This window comes from Monodelphis domestica, chromosome 1, assembly GCF_027887165.1.
Source record: "Monodelphis domestica isolate mMonDom1 chromosome 1, mMonDom1.pri, whole genome shotgun sequence".
In the NCBI taxonomy this organism is placed as follows: Eukaryota; Metazoa; Chordata; class Mammalia; order Didelphimorphia; family Didelphidae; genus Monodelphis; species Monodelphis domestica.
The window spans coordinates 261,818,159-261,840,802 of record NC_077227.1 but is presented as its reverse complement, the minus strand read 5'-3'; the positions used below and the strand labels follow the sequence as shown (position 1 = coordinate 261,840,802).

At 42.3% G+C, this 22,644-nt stretch overlaps 1 protein-coding gene across 1 annotated transcript in view; it reads left to right on the top strand.

Annotated features, from left to right (window-relative positions):
- The first annotated feature begins 1,032 nt into the window (after positions 1-1,032).
- The window catches only part of TTC9 (tetratricopeptide repeat domain 9), a 59,507-nt gene continuing 37,895 nt past the window's right edge, over positions 1,033-22,644 (top strand). The window contains exon 1 of the mRNA XM_001376165.4: positions 1,033-2,240. Coding sequence (XP_001376202.1) covers positions 1,817-2,240 — 424 coding nt within the window. The 5' untranslated portion in view covers positions 1,033-1,816. The remainder of the gene's footprint in view (positions 2,241-22,644) is intronic.

Sequence of the window (22,644 nt, the reverse complement as noted above, 5' to 3'; positions counted from 1 at the left end):
ATTTATATCCCTTTAAGGTGTGCAAGATGATTTACATGTATTATGCTGTTTAATCCTCATAGCAACTAAAGGAGGTAAATGTTATTAATTTTCTTTTACAGATGAGGGCTCTAAAGCTGAGAGATATTAAAAGTCCTGCCTTGAGTCAAAGAGTGTTGGAGACAGGATTTGAACTCCAATCTTCCTGACTCCAGGTATAGTGAACTGCACAGGTAGCTGGACCTATACTGTCTTCTAGAGAGTTATAATGATTGAAAAAAATCATTGGTTCCCAAGACAATCTGGTAATGGACCTCTCAAAACTTCTCTCAAAACTGAGTTGCTGGTCCTGGAAGAAAAGACATCCAGTCCATCGAAGCCTTTTTAGTTCATCTGGATTTGCCAAACCTCTATTGTCAAAACCTCCAAGCCATTATGAGGGATCAGACTAGGACTTAGTAAAGTGCCATGTAAATAGACAGTTATTACTATTAACAATTCATATAATGATATTAATGATAATTCCAAACCTACAGCTTCCTCTAATGAGTAAAAGTCAGTTCCCACCTGCAGCCTCCATTCTAGAGTTTCCCTAGCAGAAGTCATACGACCTTGAGCAATCAACAGATTATTTAAGGAGCCAGTTTGCGCTCTGCTGCGGAGTTTCGCCGTTCCCCCATTTTCCTGCCACTCATAATCATACCTTCCCTTCATCTAAAGGGCTTTTATGAGATAAAAAAAAAAAGGCAATAAATATGGAAGCCCTTGGAAAAGCCAGAACCTCCATATAAACGTTGGTTGCTGTTATTATTGTGGTTTTATCCATATCAGAGAGCAACAAAATGAATTTAAAGGACCTGTCCAGTAATCCTGGACGGTGTCTATGGAGGTGGGAAACCAAAACACCTTCAGGAGCAGAACCTTAGATGAGCAAAATGAACAGTTCTAAAGTCAAGGAGTCTGAGGAAACCTCCCAAGATACAGTTGCCCACAAAGGGAAATGAGGACACTCAGGGACACCTAGACATAAACCAGCCCACGCTCACTTAGACATCTACTTCATAGAGATGTATTTACTCACACTCATACCCTAGCCACAACTCGGAACCCCTAAACGGGAAACTTCTCCTTTAAGAACACTATTACCTTGCAAAAAGGCAAGGTGATGGATCTTGCTTCTTTTGCCCTCATCCCCACCCACCCCAGCCTCTCCTACCTTAAAAAAAAAAAAAAAATGTATGATTCAGTGTGTGCACACGCAGACGTTGCGTTGCCACCTTCCCCTCCCCCCGTATTTAGTTTTTAATATTTTTTTTTCCATCCTCCTCCTCTTCCCCCTCCCCTTCCTTCCTTCCCTCTTTTCCAGATTGTGCTTTGAAGGTTGGATTGAATGGGAGAGAGTTCGGCTCTCTTTGTCATTTTTCTTCCCTCCCAACGGTGTTCAAGCTCCTTCCGGGTCAACAATAATTATCATCCTTCTAATCACACCCGAGATCGCCAGCACCACTAGGCAGCAGAGGCCGACCACAGCCCCGCAGGTTGCTGGAGGGGTGGAGGAAAGGGGGAAGGGCGGGGGGATACGGGGGCGGGGAGGGGAGAGTAGAGAAGGAGGGCGGAGGAGGAGGAGGGTGAGGAGGGTGAGAAAAAAGAGAAGGAGCCAGTCTGGTGGCGGGAGAGAAGAATGGGAGTAAGGGGCAAAAGAGAGCCAAGTAGTGTCACGGCTGCTAGAAAGACTGGGAGCTCCGAGACTCGCTCCTGGAGCTTCTGAATCCCGGAGGGCTTGGCAAGATCGCAGTGAGCTGGCGAACCTGGGCACAGTAACTGCAGAGACTAGGGTATGGAGAGGAACAGCTCGGGCGGAGCGAAGCTGAGTGCCAGCCACCGCCTGGCAGGGGATGGGCAGCAGCAGCAGCCCCTGAAGTCCTGTACCCTGGGCAGCAGCAGCGGCGGTGGTGGCGGCGCTGGCGGTGCCCCTCGGGGCCAGGCTGGGGCGGCGGCGGATCTCGGGGAGCTCCTCCAGAGAGCCCAGGATTTCAAGAACCAAGGAGCGCAGTGCTACAAAGACAAAAAATTCCGCGAAGCCATTGGCAAATACCACCGGGCACTTCTGGAGCTCAAGGGGCTGCTGCCAGCCCTGGAGGAGCGGGACAAGGACACCCAAGCACCTTCCACCACCCACGGGGCCAAGCTGTGCCACCTAACCGAGGAGCAGAGCAAGACCGTGGAAGCCGTAGAAATCGACTGTTACAACAGCCTGGCAGGTAAATGCAGCTTTTCTTATATGCTCCTAACCCGCTTTCCCCCCTTATTCTCTCGCAACCATCTACCCCTTGCCCTCATACTTTCCAGTTAATCTTTCGATCATTAGCCATTCTTTGCACCCCCTTTCCCTGCGTATCTACCCCCCAAGTCCTCCCACTTTTCCAGTTCATCTTTTGATCATTAACCTTGATCATTTACTGTATGTCCAGGTTTTGAAACCACCCCACGCTATGACCACCTCTTTCTGGAGACTGAGGATAGGGCTTTGGAGAGGAAGAAGTATGACTTTTAAAAAATCTTTCCAGCCATAGGACGCGGCCAGTTTCGCTCTTTTTACATCCCCTCCCCCAGATAACTGGGGCAGACCGAAAGGGAGACACCGCGGCTGCTAATCTGAGGGCAGAGTTCCAAATGCATGAAGGAGATAGGGAAGGGTCTGGGTCACCCAAACAACATGCTCTGTTTACTTCAATCGCAAGACTGTTTGGGGGGAATGCAGAGGGCCAGGGCATGCCATTCATGGATCTGTTGAATTTCCCAGGAACAGTGATACTTTCTGACACTAAATCCTGTCTCCTCTCTCACCAATGAAGATGCCATTAAAAATCTAGGATGAGTTCCTCCCCCCTCCCCCCAGTTGGAAGCTGCTTAAATACCCTTCTATAAAGTTTGATTGCTTTTGTCTACCGGGGCAGCCTGCCACAATGTCTTCGGTGTAGTAGGCAAGCAGATTCCCCAAAGACCACTTTGGCTCAGCTCTTCCCCATTCCCCCTCTTCTGTGTTAGGTGAGGAAGGAGACCTCACAGGGCTAGGAGATCAGACCTGGGGCTTGAAACATATGTATACCCTTCTCTCTCACCAACCTCCAAATAGAAATCTTCTGTCACAGATCTTTGAAACCCAGGGCATCAATTTGTACACTAGGTGCAGCATTTACAAAGAAGTGGGGTGGGCCCCTAGGATGAGAGATGATGATGAGGAGAATCAGGGTTAATTCTGATGATTGTGGTCAACACCAATTCTTCCTTCCTTCCTTCCTTCCTTCCTTCCTTCCTTCCTTCCTTCCTTCCTTCCTTCCTTCCTTCCTTCCTTCCTTCCTTCCTTCCTTCCTTCCTTCCTTCCTTCCTTCCTTCCTTCCTTCCTTCCTTCCTTCCTTCTTTCTTCTTTACCTCCCTTCCCTATTCTCTTTTTAACTTTGGAAGAGGATTTAAAATCATTACTGGAGGAAGAGGCTGGGTCTTGATAGAGGCTGCCTGTTGGAAAGCGGAGGAGGTAGTGGCCTTCAATTGGGTTTGCCACTGGTCTCTCATCCTCTCCTCTTTGGTACAATCCTGGCAGGGTTGAGCTATCCTGTTTGGGTTAGAGAAAACTATTTTCCTTAACCCTTGAAGGGATCCAAAATTAGACATAAATGGTCTTGTGTGTGTTTGTGTGTACACTCTTGGGTGTGGCTGTGTGGTTGTGGTATGTTTGAGCCTGGGGGAAATAGAGTAATGTAAGTATAAACATTTCTCAGGACTCTTCTTGTCCTCTAAGTGCAGATCTTTCCCCTGTGGTTCTGTCAAAGCAGCTTGACCCTTGCCTACATGCAATCTTAAGTAGCAGTTTTAACCAGACTAGAGAGATCCTTGCTGGCTGTGTGATTGGCAGAATTAAGCAAAATTGACAGGATCCATTTTCAAGGTGGAATGGCTAAACCATCCAAAGATCTGTTTTGTTTTCCTTTTTTTCCTGTAACCCCTTGGCACACATGCTCCCCAATTAATATTTAAAGGATGCAGAGGAACTGGGGGAGGGTGAAGTGGTTTGGGGTGGAAAGAAACGTTGAATTGATAACTCAGTCAATTCTAAGTAATAATAGAGCTTTCTCAAAAGTTTCAGTCTTGGTGACCAGCATTCTAGCCTCTCCCTCTTCCCCTAGACTTTTGCCTCTGTGCCAGGTGCTACTCTTACCTTGTACCCTGTAGCTAGCTACATCTCTGTAGCAAAGCCAGAGGTATGTCCTTGGTCAGAGCTAGGCCATCCCTAGGGTGAGGCTGAGACCAGGGCCTGGCACTTTGGAAATTTCTGCTTGCTGTACAAATTGGATTGAGTTATGTAGCTAGGTCAGACAGTGAGAGAAAAGTAATGGGCTACTTAAACCCTTATGTTTTCTTACTTCCTCCCCTCCTTCCTGATATGCCACCTGGCACCCATCACCTTCTGGATGCAATCTCACCTGTGCTCTGTATTTCCAAACACTAGGCCTTATGCTTCATGACACCTCTGGGCTAACGGGGTGCCTGGTCCTGTTGCTAGGCAAATCAATGTCTCATTTAAAAAAAAATTGAAATGGGGTCATTTCTCAACATTGTCCATTTTCACAAGTGGAAGAAAAGGAAAAGGAGGTTCACTGCAGGCTGATCAGTGATCTCAGATGCAGGACCCAAAGGCCAGACTGCTTAGGCTTAGCATGTTAAGGAGATCAGGCCAAGAAGAGACAGTGGTGGGCAGCTGCATAAAAAGTCGCCTTGGTTACTCAGGTAACAATCATGCTGGGGCTGTCTTCCCAGGACCTTGGCATCAGTCAGGTCTGGGGCTGTAGATGGAGGCAAGATTTCCTTCCACTCTCTCAAGGGTTGACATCCCTGGATAATAGGAGAATGAATTTTTTTATATTATCTCTCGATGGAAAGAGCTGAAAAGCATACAAAGGAAGAGAAAGAACCATTATGTCAGGGCTGGATTTGACCACTTGTAAGACTTTACTCACTCCCATTCACCCACTGAAAAACTGAGAGCCCAAACAATGGCAGAGCCAGATAGAAAGATTGTAGTCTGCCTCCAGCTGGGCTAAAGCTACTAGTAACTAGGCAGCTTCCAGGCATCAAAGTCTCTGAAGATTTCCTCTCATCTGCCTTCCCTTTGCCAGGGCTGCGAAAGTCCATAATGGGTGGAGCAATGCAGGGGCTGAAGAGGGAACCCAAACTGGGCCAAACTTAGCAATTAGGATGTTGCTAAGGGGGAATCTCTGCTCCAAATAAGAGGTGCTGCACCAAGAATTTGTGAAGCAGCACAGGCTGATTGGAGCAGCTTCACTCAGCTCTGGGGACTCCTCCCAAAAGGAATAGCAAGGAGGCACTGCTTGGACGTGCTAAATCAGGCCAGCACCGAGTGAGTGTCTGTTGGGCTGGGGAACGTCAGGCCTTCACGCCACAGTGCACAGGTGAATTGCAAAGTGTAAATGGGTGACCTGCACTGAACTCATCTATTTTTGGAGGGATGTTGTGATTCCCTGGGCTTGAAGTGCTTTTCTTTTATAGTAATCCCTTCAGGGAAAGAGGAAGGAATTTCAATGACTGCCCCGTGGTGATCAGGAAAGAATCTTGACAAAAAGCCTCAAGCCCTACTAGAAGAATACCCAGAGGAATCTCTAAGCAGTAGAGACCCAAAAAGTGTATTTCACCAGACTGAGCAGCAGGTTGCAACTATCTTTGACCTTGAGTGAGGCGTCCTTTTTTGTTCTCGGTAAACCCCCTAAAAGGCAGTTAGATCCAGTAGAAAAATGCTGGTTTCTGAGTCAGAGGACTGTAACCTTGGATAAGTCACCTTACTGTCTTTGCATCAGTTTCCTCATCTGTAAATTTAAGGGGTTGTTCTCTATGGTCCCTTAGAGCTCCATTGCCATAGATTTAAACAATCTATGGATAAATGCCTTGTGTCTGGACTGATGCTGTCAATAGAAAGGGCTAGGATAAATTCAGGAGCCAGTACAAAGCACATTGATTTTTTTTAATGACTTCAAATGAGGTTTGAGGATCAAATGTCAAGAATATAGAAGTGTAGTCATGGGATTAAACCATGAGACTAGGAGTCTAAGGCTTCTGTCCCCTGAGTCACTGTTTGACCTTGGAGAAATCTTGTCCCTCTACCTTGGCTTCCCTAGGCGTCAAAATCAACTTTTCTCATCACTACCACCAGCCCTGAAAATGGTTAGAAACTGGCAAGGAATGGCATGAGATTTAATTTGGTCATGCATTTGTAGGAAAGATACCAGATGAGACAAGGTTAGACATCAGGAAGAACCTTCTGTCTATAAGGGTAATTAGATAGAATGAGTTTCTTTTTTTGTTTGTTTGTTTAACCCTTTTCTGTCTTGGAATCAATACTGAGTATTGGATCCAAGGCAGAAGAGTGGTAAGGGCTGGGCAATGGGGGTTAAATGACTTGCCCAGGGTCACACAGCTGGGAAGTATCTGAGGCTGGATTTGAACCTAGGACCTCCTGTCTCTAAGCCTGGCTCTCAATCCACTGAGCTACCCAGCTGCTCCCAGATAGAATGAGTTTCTAAGGAAGATGAAGAAATATTCTTAGAGGAATGGAATGTACATCTTCCAGTTTACAGACAGAGTGGAAGATGACTTGACCCCTCTTTCCACCCAACACTTGGTGTATCCTAGAAAGCTTTTTATAACTGCAGAACCTTCCTGGAATGGGTCACAAAAGACAGGTGACACAAAGCCAGGGCAGCTCAGAGGCCAAGAGGCCAAACAACCAAGACTGAGAGGTCTTGTTTCTCATTCATTCAACTAATGTTTCTAAATATCTGTGTGCAATGTGTGGGTTAGGTGCCGGGGTAGGGGGCCAAAATCATAGAAAGATGAATAAAAGACCGTCTCTAAGAATGAGATTGCAATCAAGCCGGGGAAAGAAAGTCGATTAGTGTAATACTAATTAGAATATAAATGAATGAGAAGAGAATAAAAACTATGAAATTAGATGAGAAAGAGATCATTTCTAGTTTAGGGGAACTGGAGAGTCTTTGTTAAAAAAATTCTATTTGAGCTAGGCCTTAAAGGATAAATAGGTAAAATGTTAAGGGCTTTTTTTTGGGGGGGAAGGGAGGAGAATCAGTTAAGAGAAGGCATTCCAGGACTTAGGAATAGCATGAGCCAGGCATTAAGATAAGAAAATGTGGTTAGTGTTCAGGGAAGAGAAGATCGTCCAATTGGCCTCAACTATCTATGAAAGAAGAATAGTATGAAATAAGATTAGGGAGGGTGAAACAAGATTGTGGGAGTCCTCAGATGCCAGAATGATGGAAACACACATGACGTGAAAAGACGAGGTGATCAGATCACACACAGATCTGTGTGAAGGCTCTATTTCACCCTGGAGGTAGCTCCCTGGGACCAAACATGTTTAAAACATGTTTAAAACCAAAAACTTCAATGAGTTATCCGGGTCTCTCCAAATGCCCAGCTGTTAGCTTTGAGGAGGCCGACTTTCCATTTTCATCCTGATATCTGACAGCATGTAATCATAGCCCCAGATAGCAATCCCAGCAGCTGCCAAGTCTTAAGGTATGAAGGATGATGACATCAGATTTTTAAATTTTCAAATGGATTTTAATCAGAATAAGGGTACAGAAGAGAAGAATAAAGGAATTTTGGATTCAGGCCCTTTGAAGTTAGGTCTTTGATTTTTAGGGGTATCTCAGTGGAGATCAGGGCTGGAGTCAGGAAGACTTATCTTCTTGAGTTCAAATCCAGCCTCTGATCCCAGCTGTGTGATCCTGGTCAAGTTTTTGGCCTCAGTTTCCTCGTCTGTCAAATAAACTAGAGGGGGAAATGGCAAACCACTCCAATATCTTTGCCAAGAAAACCCCAAATGGAGTCACAAAGAGTCAGATACATCTGAAAAATTACTCTATGACATGATTCTTTTAATTTCTCAGTCCATGGAACCCCCAAAATCTGTTCTTTCATACATAACATAAATACTCACCTCCCTCTCCCAACACTCCCCCTTGGAAAATTGCTTCTTTTGACAAAACACAGAAGGGATACTCTCTTGGCAATGTGCCTAGCACTGTGCTCTGTTAGCAGTAGGTGCTTAATAAATGTGGAAAGAATGAATGTGGGGAGGGGAAACGGAAGAGAAGTGATGAAGCAGTATGAACCAGAAGCAAAAACAAACCCAAACTGGAACAGGGTCAGGAATAAGCTCCTTCACCAGCTTTACTGAAAAGACTTAGGAAAGACCTACAGATGACTTCACGTGAATAATAGGAATCATATTTCTTGCCTTCCCAAGGGATTGGAGATGGGGAAGAATTTGAAACCAAAAATATTTTTTAAAAAAATCAATAATAACAAAAATGGAGACCTGCAGAAAGAGTCCTAGCTGAGGTGATCCAATGGGCACTTACTTGACCTGCACTGAAGGACAGAAGAGGTGAGGCTGAAAAAAAAAAAGAGAGAACACTTTTGGGCACCTCAATATCTATTGAGAAAAAGCATCAGGGGACTTTTTTTCCTTCTCTAGTTAGTCAGTCAACACTTATTAAATATTTACTATGTATAAGTAACTATGGCAAACACTGGAGGTATCAGGGAAGGCAAAAAACAGTTCCTACCCTCAACGAGCTCACATCCTAGTGAGGAAGAGCACCATAAATAGGCCATTTGGTGTTTGTCATCATGTTGTCTCAAATTGCATCTGGCTCTTTGTGACCCCATTTGGGGTTTTGTTGGCAAAGATACTGGAGTAGTTCATCTTTTCCTTTTCCAACTCATTTTACAGGTGAGGAAACTGAGACCATCAGGGTTAAGTGACTCACCTAGTGTCACCCAGCTAGTCTGAGGCCAGATTTGAAAACAGAAAGACAAAATCTCTCTGACTTTTAGGTCTGGCACTTTATCTATATTTATAGTTGCTTCCAAAAAGTAGAAATAAGCTGGATTCTAAGTCTTGATTCTGATGCATATTGGTGGTGTGACCCTGGGCAAGTCACTTCTCTTGTTTGCGTCCCAGACATTTGTATGGGCAAAAGGCAGCTCCTCACCAGAGATTTCCCTGCATGTATGAAATCAAAGTAGTGGTGGGAGGATTTTTAGTTCCTCTTCTCCACCTCTTAGAATTCATATCTCTCTTCAAATCTCAGCTCCTCTGCTACCCTTTACATGAGACCTTTATGGATTCCCCCAACCTCAGTAGCTAGTGCTTACTCCTCTCTGAAATAACTTTATATTTACTTTTATATAATTATCTGTGTACATGTTACTCCTGATACAATGTAAGCCTCCTGAGGACAGTTTCTTTTTTTTCTTTGTATCTCCTGTGCCTAGCATAGTGCCTAGTATAAAGTAGGTACTTAATAAAATGTTTTGATACAGGAATGCCTTTTGACATGACTAGATGGCTATGAATCTCAATCCAAAGCTCCCATCATAGGTTGGGAGGTGATATGATGGGTCATCCTGACTTTGGCCAAAGTAGTTGACTAGCCCAATCTTGAGAATGTGTGATGGGGTGGTCTCTACTATTCTCTTCTCATTGGTATCTGCTGAGAAATGATCTTTTAGTGATATCACAGGAAAAAACAGAAAACCTGACATCCAGGCAGCCCCTGAAGGGTCTGGAGGTCACCACAGTAAGGAGCCTTTCCAACTGCCAAGAGTTCTTAAGTGAGAGTTTTTGTTGGGAAAGTGGGCTGAGTGGAATGGGGGAGAATCATAAAACTTCCAATACTGGTTGGTTTCTATTGCAATAAACCTGGCAAAAAAAGCCTGGGGAGGATAATTAAGACCTGGATGCCTTTAATTGTTTTGTACTGATGAGCTGTATGACCATGGGAAAGTCATTTTGTTTCTCTGATGGATATTGGAAGCATGATGCCCTTCTTGCCAGATCTGACAAAATTATGAAATCTTGGCAACGCTGACCCTTTGAGATGGCAACAGGAAAAAAAAGAGTTCTTTTTTGAGAACAAGTTGGTTGAATTAAGCCTGGCAATAACCCGTGCATAAATTGTCAAGGCCACACTAGCATCTGAGGTATTTATCCATCTTGGCTCCAGGGTCTGCTCAGGGAAGGTCCTAGCACTGGGGAGCCTCTCATGCTTTGGTCCTTCTCAGAAGAGGGCTGTTTAATGGTCTGGGTACCTCTCATCCATTTAGCTTCTGGGTCTTTGGCCATCAGGATCCTGTGAGTATTCTTTCCCTTATACTGAAAGGGCTTAGAAGAGCAGGGAGATAGGAGAGAAATGTGAAACTTAGAGGGAGTCCACAGACAATCTTTTTTGGCAGCCATGGTATACTTTTTTTTTTCTGGTGCATTAAGGCCTATGAAACTGACATTAGCTCTCAAGCCCAAATACATACACTAGTAGAATCTTAGAGGAAAGTAGATAAGAGATGATGAAAAAAAGAAAAGATGATATCAGAAAAGGAATACTAGAAAGTAAAAGCATAAGAAGAAAAAAAGAGAAGGGGTGAAATGTAGTTTGTCTACGCCAGGGTTTACTGATGGTGGAGAAGGAGTAAGGATGCTATCCAAACTAGTTCTTGAGTTCCAAGAGCCTTTTGCTAGATATATTTTGTTTTTTGTTTTTTTTTTAAATGGTACCTTCCTGTGATTGACTCAGGACTCACATCCAGAGGAAACCCAGCAGGCTCCTTACCAGGGGTAGCTGAACTCCAGCCCATCTATTGAGTTGCCCAGATAGAGCCCCCACCCTACCTCTAGGGGTGGGTGAAGCCACTTGGCTCTTGAACTGGTCTGTCTGGTACAGAGTCCTGTCATCAAGTGCTAAATATCTACTTGGTAGAGAGTTAAATGTCCTGTGATCAATTATGGAGCTTAGCAAACCGGATAGCTGGCTGGGGTGAGAACTGATACTTACACCATAGAGCATTGAGACTCAGAGGAATGAGGAAACAACAATATAAGAAGGTGGAAAAGTGGATAGAGCACTGGGCTTGGAGCCAGAAAGATCTGAATCCATAGCCAGCTTCACATTTACCAACTTTGTGACCCAAGTCACATAACCAGCCTCAGTTTCCCAATCTATAAAATGGGGATAATCATACCACCTTCTTTCTCAGGGTTGTTAGGATGACAAAATGAGATAATATTTGTAAAACACTTTACAAATATCAAGGTGCTGGTTGTTGTTATTACAAGAAGCAGTTAAACTGGTCAGTCTACTGCTTCTTTTTCTTTTTCAAACCCTTAGCTTCCATTTTTAAATCAATACTAAGGATTGGTATCAAGGCAAAAGAATAGTAAAGACCAGGCAATTGGGATTAAGTGACTTGCTCTATATCTGAAGTAAGATTTGAACCCAGGACCTCCCATTTCTAGGGCTCACTCTCTATCCACTGAGCCACTTAGTTGACCTGCTTCTTTTTCTTTGTTCAAAGTTCAAGGTATATAAGTGTTTGGATAGAATGAAAACCTGTATTTTCCCCAACCACTGTTGACTATCCCAAGCACATTGCCAGAAATTGACCATACTAAGCTTTGAATCACAGAATCATAATGAGAAGGGACTTTGGGGGTCATCCAGACCACCCTGTACTTAAGTGGAAATTGCTACAATATTCTTGACAAGCAATCACCTGGTCTTGGATGGAAGACCTCAAATAAGAGGGAAATCATTCATCTCAGAGCTAGCTCATTCCACTTTGAATTCATTGATAGTTGGGAAATTCTTCCTTCAGTGGAACTGAAGTCTGTCTCTCTAAAACTTCCCATTGATAACTCCTAGTTCTGCCCTTTGGGACCAAGCACTTTAAGTCTAATCCTTCTATAACCTTTGCTATTTGGAGAGCTATTAAAATTTCTCATTTCTGGGTTAAATACCTTGGACAAGTCATTTACCTTGTCTTGTTTTCCGTTTTCTCATTTGTAAAATGAGAGGATTAGATGAGATGATCTCTAGGGTCCTTTTTCAGCACCAAATCTTATTTCAAGTGATTGTCATAAAAGGAGATGGTCTCTAAATCAGAAATAACCTGGATTCAAATACTGCCTTCAATATATACTGACTGTGTGACTGTGGGCAAGTCACTTAATGGTTTTTAATGCCCAAAGCAATTTTCTAAGTTGCAGAAAAGGGGTTTTCCCAAAATTGATAGAGGGAGCTCCTCAGCAGGGATTCCCTACTCCATTTTAAGGACAGGTCTATAAAAAATAAGGAACAACAACTGGTCTTAATATGTCATAATATATATTTTTTTAAAACTCTTGCCTTCTGTCTTAGCATCAATTCTAAGACAGAAGAGCAACAAGGGCTAAGCAATGGTGGTTAAGTGATTTGCCCACAATCACACTGGTAAGAATTGTCTGAGATCAAATTTGAACCCAGGTCCTCAGCTCTACATCTGGGTCTCTTATCTGCTGTGCTACTTAGCTGCCCCCATATACCATAGTACTGAAATGCCTCACCATTCTAGTCATCCTTCCTATAGTCATAACAAAATAATAACAAGGATTTTTATAGAGCTTTGGGACAGCTAGGTGGAAATCTCTACAGATTGAAGACATCCTCCTGAGCTCAAATATGGGCTCTTACTAGCCGGGTGACCGTGTACAAGTCACTTGACCCTGTTGGCCTCAGTTTCATCATCTGTAAAATGATCTGGAGAAGGAAATAGCAAACCACTCTAGTATTTCTGCCAAGAAACTATCAATTGGAATCACAAAGAGTTAGACACAACTGAAAAACAACAGATTTGCAAGACATTTTACATATATTATCATTGTTCCTCTCGACAGCCCTGTAAGGTGGATGCTATTATTACATCCATTTTTGAGATGAAGAAAAGGAGGCAGAGGGGTTAAATGACTTGCCCAGGGTCATGCAGCTAGGAAGTATCTGAGGGAAGATTTGAGCAAAGATCTTGATTTTAACTAGTCAGTGTCTTTCCTAAAATGCATTGATGAACATCGTAACAGTTCAGATGTGGTCAAATTAGAGCAAAGTATAGGGGAACTGCTGCCTCCCTGACTCTGCTTCCTAAAATGCATCCTGAGCTCCCATGAGTTTTTTTTTTTTTGAGGTCATCATGTTACTTGCAGACACAATGTGAGTCAACAAAATGTTCAGGTTTGGAAGATTGTACAATAGATTTTTTTTTTAATTTGGGTACAAGACCCAAGGAGGAAATGGTCAAAAAAATTCAGAACTTGACATTACTGGGTACTTAGAGGGGAAAAGAACCTATAATAGGTAAGGAAAGACCTAACACTAAAGGATCAATGAGGCAGCTAGGTGCCTCTGTGTAGAGTACTGGGTCTGGAGTTAGAAAGATCTGAATTCAAATACAGTATTAGACAGTTTCTAGCTGTGTGACCCTAGATAAGTCACTTAACCTTTGTTTGCTTTAATCCACTGGAAAAGGAAATGGCAAGCCATTCCAGTATTTTTGCCAAGAAAACTTCATGACCATCATGGTCCAGGAGTCAGGGAGAGTTGGACATAACTGAATAACAACAATAGACTTTACATTTCTTCTCATTCATTCTAGTCCATTGCTCCATCCTATATCCTATCTATTTTTTTCTTCTTCTTTTTGGTTCATTGATTCTACAGTCTTAGTTCATTGCAGCTGTTTTCTGGGGGTGGGGGGGGACTTCTAGATTTTCAAAGAAGCAAACCAGTTGATAATAATTTTTTAATTTTAAAAAATAAATTAAATTAAATTAATTAAAAAAATTTTAAACCTTTAAAAATGCATTTTACCTCACAGGAAGGAAGGATTTAATTTGAGACACTTGGAGAGGAATATGAGGAAAGAGGGCAAGGGAAGAGGAGGCCAGCGTGCATTGGGTTCACAGTTACCTGTGCTAGCAATAAGGACAGGGATCCAGCCCTCTCCCAGTGACCCAGATAGACGCTCAGCTTTGCCTGTGGGTGATAGGATCTTGAACAGAGGTATCAAACATGTTCTTTTTTCCCATCTTCAATTCAATACCGTATATTGGTTCCAAGGCAGAGAAGAAATAAGGACTAGGCAATGGGGGTTAAATGACTTGCCCAGAGTCACACGGCTAGGGAGGGTCTGAGTTTGCATTTGATCCAGAATCTCTGATTTCCAGGCTTGGCTCTCAATCCATTGAGCCACCTAGTTGTCCCCTCAAAACACGCCTTTTAGACTGTGTCCCAGAACACCTCTATGAACTGTCCAAACGATTAAAATTGGGGAATATTTAACAAAATAAATAAGCATCCAATAAAACATAGATACTTAAGGTCCTGTGCAGCCCACTGGGATCCTTCTGGACTGTTTAGTGGCCCCTGATTCTCTCTGGGTTTGGCACCAGTGAACTTGAGGCCAGGGCAGGAAGAGGAAAAGAGTCAAAGATTATGCCCTCTGGATCTCCCTAGTTCAGTCTAGGTACACCTGGGTATCCCATCACACCCAATGTGAGGACTGTGTGGGCATGTTCATCCCACAAAACAGGAATGTTAACCCATGTTTTGAGATAAGGAAGTAGGTTGGGTATTTTATAGGGCTGAGAGGGACATTGCTCAGGCTTGTCTCATTGGTTTCTCATCTCTGATGTCACAGGAAGACAGCCCCCAGTTAACTAAGATGCTAGAAATTTCCAGGGAGGCTAATTTCTCATAAGATAAGAGTCTAGAGAAGGGATAGGATAAATGTCCCAAAGGAAAGACCATCTAGAAGGATTTAGGGGGTTCATAGAGCTTTGGGTCTGGAGTCAAGAAGACTTGAGTTAGAATTCTGCTTCAGATACTTGTGACCTTGAGCAAGTTATTTAACTTTTATCAGCCTCAGTTTACTCATCTGTAGAAGAGGATAATAATTACACCTACCTCCCAGGGTTGTTATAATGATCAAATGAAATAACATATGTAAAACAACCTTAAAGTGAGTAGCCAAGTGGTACAGAGGGTAGAGTGCTAGTCCTGGAGTCAGGAAAATTTATCTTCCTGATTTCAAATACTAGAGACACACTAGTTGTGTGACCCTGAGCAAGTCACTTAACCCTATTTGCCTCAGTTTCTTCATCTGACAAATGATCTGGAGAAGGAAATGACAAACCACTCCAGTCTCTCTGCCAAGAGAACCCCGAATGGAGTCATGAAGAATTGGACATGACTGAAAGGGACTGTGAATAACAAAATCTTAATGTACTTTGTAAATACTAGCTATTAATATTATCATTTGTGTGAAAGAGGCAGCCTATTTCATGAAAGATTAAGCTTAGAGAGCCAGTGGGTTGTTCTTTTGTTTGTTTGTTTGTTTGTTTGTTTGTGGGGATGGGGACTATCAGACTCTGGCATCCAACATGTGAATTATTGTTCCCAGTTTCTCTTTATCTGCAGAGGATGCAAATATTATCTCCAACTACACTCAAGCCATTGATTAAAAATGTCACACAGCACCAGAGAAAGGACAAATGCCTACGGGTATATTCAGACAAGCAATGTGGCCCCAACAAAAAAGAGGTAGATTCATTGATCCTTCACCTTTAGACCTTCCATGACTTCTTAAGAGTTCCTCTCCCCTCTTAACTACCTAATTTCCTCTTGCTACCTACTAAGGTCAAGTTCCAATTCTCTCTTGACCACTTCCCCTACCCAAGTACCCTTCTATAACATCGTTCCTCAAGATCTTCTTCTCAAGCAAGAAACAAAGAATAGCAATCAGACTTGAACCCTGCTAGTCTATTGGATAGCTAATATATTATCCCTTGCAGAATACTTGATTTCAATGATATGATAAAATAATAGAATTAAATTAGATGACCTCCATCTTCCATTTTAGTTTTAAATCTATATAATCCCATAAATTCCTTAAGGTTATTGTTTTAACCCTTCTCTTTTATTTTAAAAAAGATAATATTTCTATGGCAGAAGAGTGGTAAGGGCTGGGCAACTGGGGTTAGGTGACTTGCCCAGGGTCACACAACTAAATGTCTGAAACCAGATTTGAAGCCAAGAGCCTGGTTATTCCTTAAGGTTTTGAAAGTGCTAAGCACTGGCCTTTCTCCATTGTAAAGGGCAGGCATTTTAGGCAACAGACAGACAGACCATTTGGGGTGGGGCGGGGTAAGAAAAGATTTTTTGTTCAGGTGGGCAAGAGTCCCCTGTAATTAAACCATGTAATTTGTTGTTGGATGGAAGATAAAGAGAGGCAAATTTAGGCTTGCTCTAAGAAGAAGCTTCCTAACAATTAGAGCTCTTCCAAAGGGTAATCAAATGCCTTAGAATGTTCTTCCTCACCGAAAGTCTTCTAGCAGACTTGTTAACTATGTATATGACAAATACTGAAGAAATTCCGGTTCAATGTGGTCCCTAAGGTCCAACCTACCCTGAGATTGAGTAAACCTTGCTGAGGCCTCTCTGTAGATATGTACAAGCACTGTGCATTAGGGACTGAGGTTACAAGGATGGAATGAAATCATCCCATCCCAAAAGGAACTTACATTCAATTAGGAGAAAACAACATTCAAGATCAAAATGTGTCCAAATTAATTTCCAGTGAGAGGGCACAGGACAAATGAGAAAGCCAGATTGTCAGTAATTAAAAAAGGGATTTTAAAGGGCACAATGGAGAAAGTCCAGTGCTTAGCACAGTACCTGGCACAGAGTAGACACTTAATAAATGCTTGTAGACTTGATGTAAGTCAGGAAGATTTTGTGATTCTCTTTTGTTGTTGTTCAGTTATTTTAATTATGTCTAACTCTTCATGACTCCATTTGGGGTTTTCTTGGCAGAGATACTGTAGTGGTTTGCCATTTCTTATCCAGTTCATTTGACAGATGTGGAAACTGAAGCCAACAGGGTTAAGTGACTTGCCCAGGGACACATAGCTAGTAGGTTTCTGTGGCTGAATTTGAGCTCAGGTTTTCCTGATTCTAGGCCCAGCTTTTTATCCAATGTGCCATCTGGAGTGATTAAGGTAGAGCTGTCCCCCAAAGGTCAGCTTTGGGATCTGTGATTGAACATTTTTATCATAATTGGAAGATAGAATGAAGTTACTGTTGTTTTCTCAGGAAAAGAAACCAAAGACAGAACTCATAAAGCTTTTCTCCAAAGGTCTGTCAGAATTCAGAGAAATTAGTTAGGTTTGTACCTCAAAGAGATAATAATGGAAAATATTTGTACAAGAATATTGATAGCTACACTCTTTGTGGTGGCCAAAAATTGGAAAATGAGGGGCTGCCCTTCAATTGGGGAATGGCTGAACAAATTGTGGTATATGATGGTGATGGAATACTATTGTGCTGTGAGAAATGATGATGTAGATAGAGGCTTTCTTTTTTTTTTTTAACCCTTACCTTCTGTCTTGGAATTAATACTGTGTATTGGTTCCAAGGCAGAAGAGTGGTAAGGACTAGGCAATGAGGGTTAAGTGACTTGCCCAGGGTCACACAGCTAGGAAGTGTCTGAGGTCAGATTTGAACCTAGGACCTCCTGTCTCTAGGCCTGGCTCTCAATCCACTGAGCTACCCAGCTGCCCCCTGGAGGCTTTCTGTATGAACTGAAAGAACTTCCATGAACTGATGCAGAATGAAATGTGCAGAACCAGGAGAACATTGTACACAAAAAAGTGAAACATTGTGTAACTATCCAATGTAATAGACTTTGCTACTAGTAGCAATGCAATGATCTAGGCTACTTCTTAAGGAATTATGAGAAAGAATTCTTTCCACATTGAAAGAACTATGGGAGTAGAAACACAAAGGAAAAACATATGACTTATGACTTATCACTTGTATATGTGGGTATATGATTTGAGGTTTGGCCTTTAAAAGATTTCTCTATAGCAAACATGAATAATATGGGAATCGATATCAAGTGATAATATTTGTATAACCCAGTGGAACTGCTTGTAGGCTCTGGGAGGGGGAAGGGAAAGAAAATGAATCATGTAAACATGGAAAAATATTTTAAAAATAAAATAAAATAAATAAAAAGAATGTAGTGGACTTTCAGCTTTCCAGGATAATCTACTTGGCCCTCCTGAAAGAGTGAAGGTAGCAGGAAACTGGGGTATGGGGGAGAATAGACTCAATAATTTTCAGGGTCCCTCCTGACTTTAGCATGTTAGGGTACAGAGAAGGCAGTAGAAAAGATTGACCCAGGTCTCCACCAGTAGTTATGGGATTTAAAAGTTTAACAAGAAAAATCAACCAGACTAGTAAATGCATAAGGCAATAAGAATTTTATTATGATGCTTTATCTCACCCAAAAAGGCAAGGGAAAGACACAAACTTCTCCTATAGGAGTCTGCCACAATTCTGGGTGTAATGAATGGTTTTAAAACTGAGGCAGAAAGAGGAAGGGTAGAGGATTGGTCATGGTCCTTTAGGAAGGAGACCATCCGCAGACTTTGGCACATTCCTATACTCTCTCCTCCTATACTCCTTCACTCCAAGAGGAAAGATGTTGGTGAGAGTTGGTCCAGGGATAAGTGGGTAGTATTTGTTCTCACAACCCCAGGACTCCTCAAGGCAATCGAAAGCCATGATTTTATAGGAAGGAGATAGGTTCTCATTCTCACATGTCTGGTTTATTTATCTTCTCTGACATCATAGGCAAGGAAAAATGGGGATTGGCCAGATGTATTAAATAGAGAGGTGACACAATGAATACAGTGTTGGGTCTGGAGTCAGGAAGACCTGAGTTCAGATTCTGCTTCAGTAACTTACTAGCTGTGTGTACTAGGCAAGTCACTTAACCCTTTTTGCCTCAATTTTCTCATTTGTAAAATGAGCTGAAGAAGGAAATGGCAAACCACTCCAGTATCTTTGCCAAGAAAACCACAAATGGGGTCACAGAGAGTCAAACATGACTGAAAAAAAAAAGCAACAATTGAAGAACAACAAATCAAATAGGGAATCCAAGAATGCAGTAAGGAAGTTTCTAGAAATTAATTAGAAGGAGTTTGCCTGATTTCTAGATCAAAGGCAGCATCTGTAAATGAAATTTACAAGTCTCAGAAAGACCCCTCAGCTCCAGATTTTTGGATAGCCATACATTGCATCATCCTTGAAAATGTCATCCTGTTGAATTTAAGATGGATTAGTCCTCTCAGACACTTCCCAGCTGTGTGACCTTGGGCAAATCACTTAACCCTCTTTGCCTAGCCCTTACCACTCTTATTCCTAGGAACCAATACACAGTATTGATTCTAAGACAGTAGTAGGTAAGGGTTTAAAAAGGAAAAAAAAAAAGATGTATTAGTTCTATTAAATTGCAAATGTTCTCATTGTCTGGAATAAAGCTCACTCAGTTAGTATAGCATCACTTGAAGAGGCAAAAGTTAGAGGAAGAAAGGAATTAACTTTATTTTTTGCTTTAATTTTGACTTTTAAAAATAAATTCCTTTGATGCCTTTTTATTTTTAAACATTTTTAGATATGTCCCCTCTTCCTCTCCCCATCCCATATTACCTCCTTGTAAGAAAAACAGTAAAGTGAAAGAAAACAGTGATTATATTTGACCGAGTATTCAGTACCTGTAGTCCCCCTACCTCTCTGCCAAAAGGAAAGAAGTACATTTCTTAGTCCCTCAGGGGATTTACCTTCTATTATTCTGCTAATGTATGGGTATTCAAGGAGGACTAGCCTCTCAGGTATGAGAGCTTGCTTAGTCCCTTTGAGGGGTGCTCATCCATTTTTGGTGTCTACCTTTCACCCAATTCTCACCTGTGGCTCTAAGAAACTGTCACCTGCCCAGCAGCCACACCTGGCAAACCATCTCAGCAAATGGGCTAAACCAGATTGAGGGTATCCCACAAGTCTCAGGCCTGTTGGTGAATTAGGAGGGTGTCTACTCCAAGCATGTGAAGACTTCCGTTGGTGGAATGGACAGATGGAAACAATTTGTTCCAATGGCCATGAAAGCAGCTGAAACAGGCAGTTCGGAGTGCTTAGAGCTTGGTCAGACATTGAAGGTGCCAAGGTCATCCACTGAATCCCACACCAGCTCCTCAATCTTACTTCTGTCTAGATTTCAGTGACTCTAGAAGAGTGTGGATGAAAATCTTGTCAATTCTGCCTCACTTAAACCCAACCCATTCTTGAAAATGAAGACAACAGCAACATTCTGCTAATAACCACTGGTGTCAAGAGGGCAAGTCCCTTAACCCTGTTTGCCTCAATTTCCTAATGTCAGATGAGTGGGAAAAGGAAATGGCAAACCATTCTAGTATCTTTGCCAAGAAAACCACAAATAGTCACAAAGAATCAGATGTGACTGAAAAAAAAAACAATTGAACAACAACAAATCAAATAGGGACTGCTTTGGTGTTTTATGTTTTCAGAGAAAAAAAACTTTGTATTGAGCTTCTTTTGAGTCTCACTTATGAACCCAACTACTCTGTTCTCTCCATCATTTCGCAATGCCTCTCCAGAGATCACTGAGATAATTATATTTAAGTCAGAGTAGAAGATGTCTCTTGGGAATGTTGTTCAAACAATAACAGGAGTAGAACAACCTCACTGAAGGCTCCCTGGCCTTGGGGGATTTTATTTCCCTTAGTGCTATAGAAGCTGCTTGAGGACAGATAATGTTTTCTTTGGTCTTTGTATCCTTGGTTTCTGGTACAGTTCTGTTCTCATAGTAGGGGTTTAATAGATGTTGAGTTGAACAACTGAATTTCTGTGATATGTGGAGAAGATAAAACACTTTTATGAAATGAGGATAACACCTGCAACATTTTCAAGGTCCAAACTAGCAGAAGCATCTATTGTCAGGTATATAAAATCTTAGAATTAAAAGTGGTTTTAGAAGTCAGCTAATTCTACCTCTAACCTCATGTAGGAATTGCTTCTTTAGCCTCTCTGAAAGGAGGTCTTTCTACCCTCTGCTCAGGGCATCCCCCCCTTGTTTAAGACAGCTAGACAGAGTATCAGACCTGTAGTCAGGAAGACTCTTCTTCCTTTTTTCAAATCTAGCCTCAGATAATTACTAGCAGGGTGACCCTGGGCAAGTCACTTAACCATGTGACCTCAGTTTCCTCATTTGTAAATTGAGCTAGAGAAAGAAATGACAAATTATTCCAATCTATTTGCCAAGAAAACCCCAAAAGGGGTTACAAAGAGTTAGACGAGACTGAACAACAGCACCCTCTGCTCAACTCTTTCTGTGAAAGCGAGCTCATTGGGTTGCCTACCCACTCCACCTCTGACTTTTAAAGAGTTCTTCCTTGCAATGAGCTGAAATCTGACTCCTTACAGATCCCACTCACTGGGGCTACTTCTTTCCTTTGGGATCATCTGAAATAAACCTCATCGCTCTTCCAGATGTGACTCTTAGAAGGCAGCTCTCAAATCCCCACTAAATGATCTCATTTTTAGGCTCAGCCTTAGGTCCTCTGACCATTCTTCATATCACATGATTTTCAGATTCTTCTTCATCCTGATCTCCTTTCTCTGGATGCATTCCAGTTCATCAATATCCTGCTTAAGAGTGTGGTGCCCAGAACTGATGTGGTCAGACCAGTGCAGAAGTACACTCAAACTTTGGCTGCCCCTTGCCTCCTCCCTCCTCCTACTGCCGGGCTCTAAACACTGCTCTTCTATTAATGTAGCCGAAGTTGACATATACTTTTTTGGCTGCCATGTCATACTGCTGACTCCGCTTGTTGACAGCAAAAAAACCCCAACCTTTTCACACAGATTATTATTAAGCCATGTCTCCCCCATCCGGTATTTGTACAGCTGCTTTTTTTTGCCTATGGGTAAGACTTTATGTCTATCCTTTTTAAACTTCATCTTGTTATTTTCAGCCTTTTGGGATCTTTATGGTCCCTGACTTTAATCTATTATATTCAGCCCACCTGTGCCTTACTTGACTTTGCCTTTCTCACTGGTTCCCAGTCTGTACTCTACCTTGCCAAAGGGTTTAGGATGCTTGTTTCCAAAAGGCATAGCCCACTGTGAGCTACAGACTTAGAAAAAAAGGTCTGAAAATTTGCTAAAGGATCTGTGCCAAAAGTATCTAAGTGAGAGGCTACCATGGTTCTTAGAAGAAACCTTCCAGCCCGGTATGATGATGCACACTTATAATCCCAGTGGAGGTTGGGGAATCTCTTGTGCTCAGCTGCAGTGGGCTATGCTGATCATGTGTCTCCATTAAGGGACCACCAGAATGCCCAGATGAGTAGGAAGGACTTAGAGAAAGACATTGGATGGAGCAGTTAAAAAATCCTTTTGAGAAAGCAATAATAGTGGGTGTTGAGGCTGGAAGCCTCATTATAAAGGCAAAGGAGATGAGTGGTAAGAATCTAGAAGCAGAAAATGCACACCCTTTATTCTAGGAACCTGAGAGTGACAGGGAAGAGAGATATTGGGAGGGTACTAGAGGTTAGGGGAAGAGAAGTTTTCTGAGGATAAAGGAGATTTAACCTTGAGGATAGAAACAGCCTGCTTAGAGAGAGTTGGTTAGGGAGGAATCAAAGTATCACTGTGCAGCAGCAAGGGACCCAGTTGAGATTAGATAATATGAATTAGTAGTGGATATAACCAACATAGTTGCATGTGACATCTGGCAGCATGGGAATGCAAATGGAGAAGGCAGATGGTTGGTTTAACCTAAGGGTTGAGGACTGGAAGGGTATGGATGGGCCATGGGACAAGGGAGCATGAAATTCAAGCA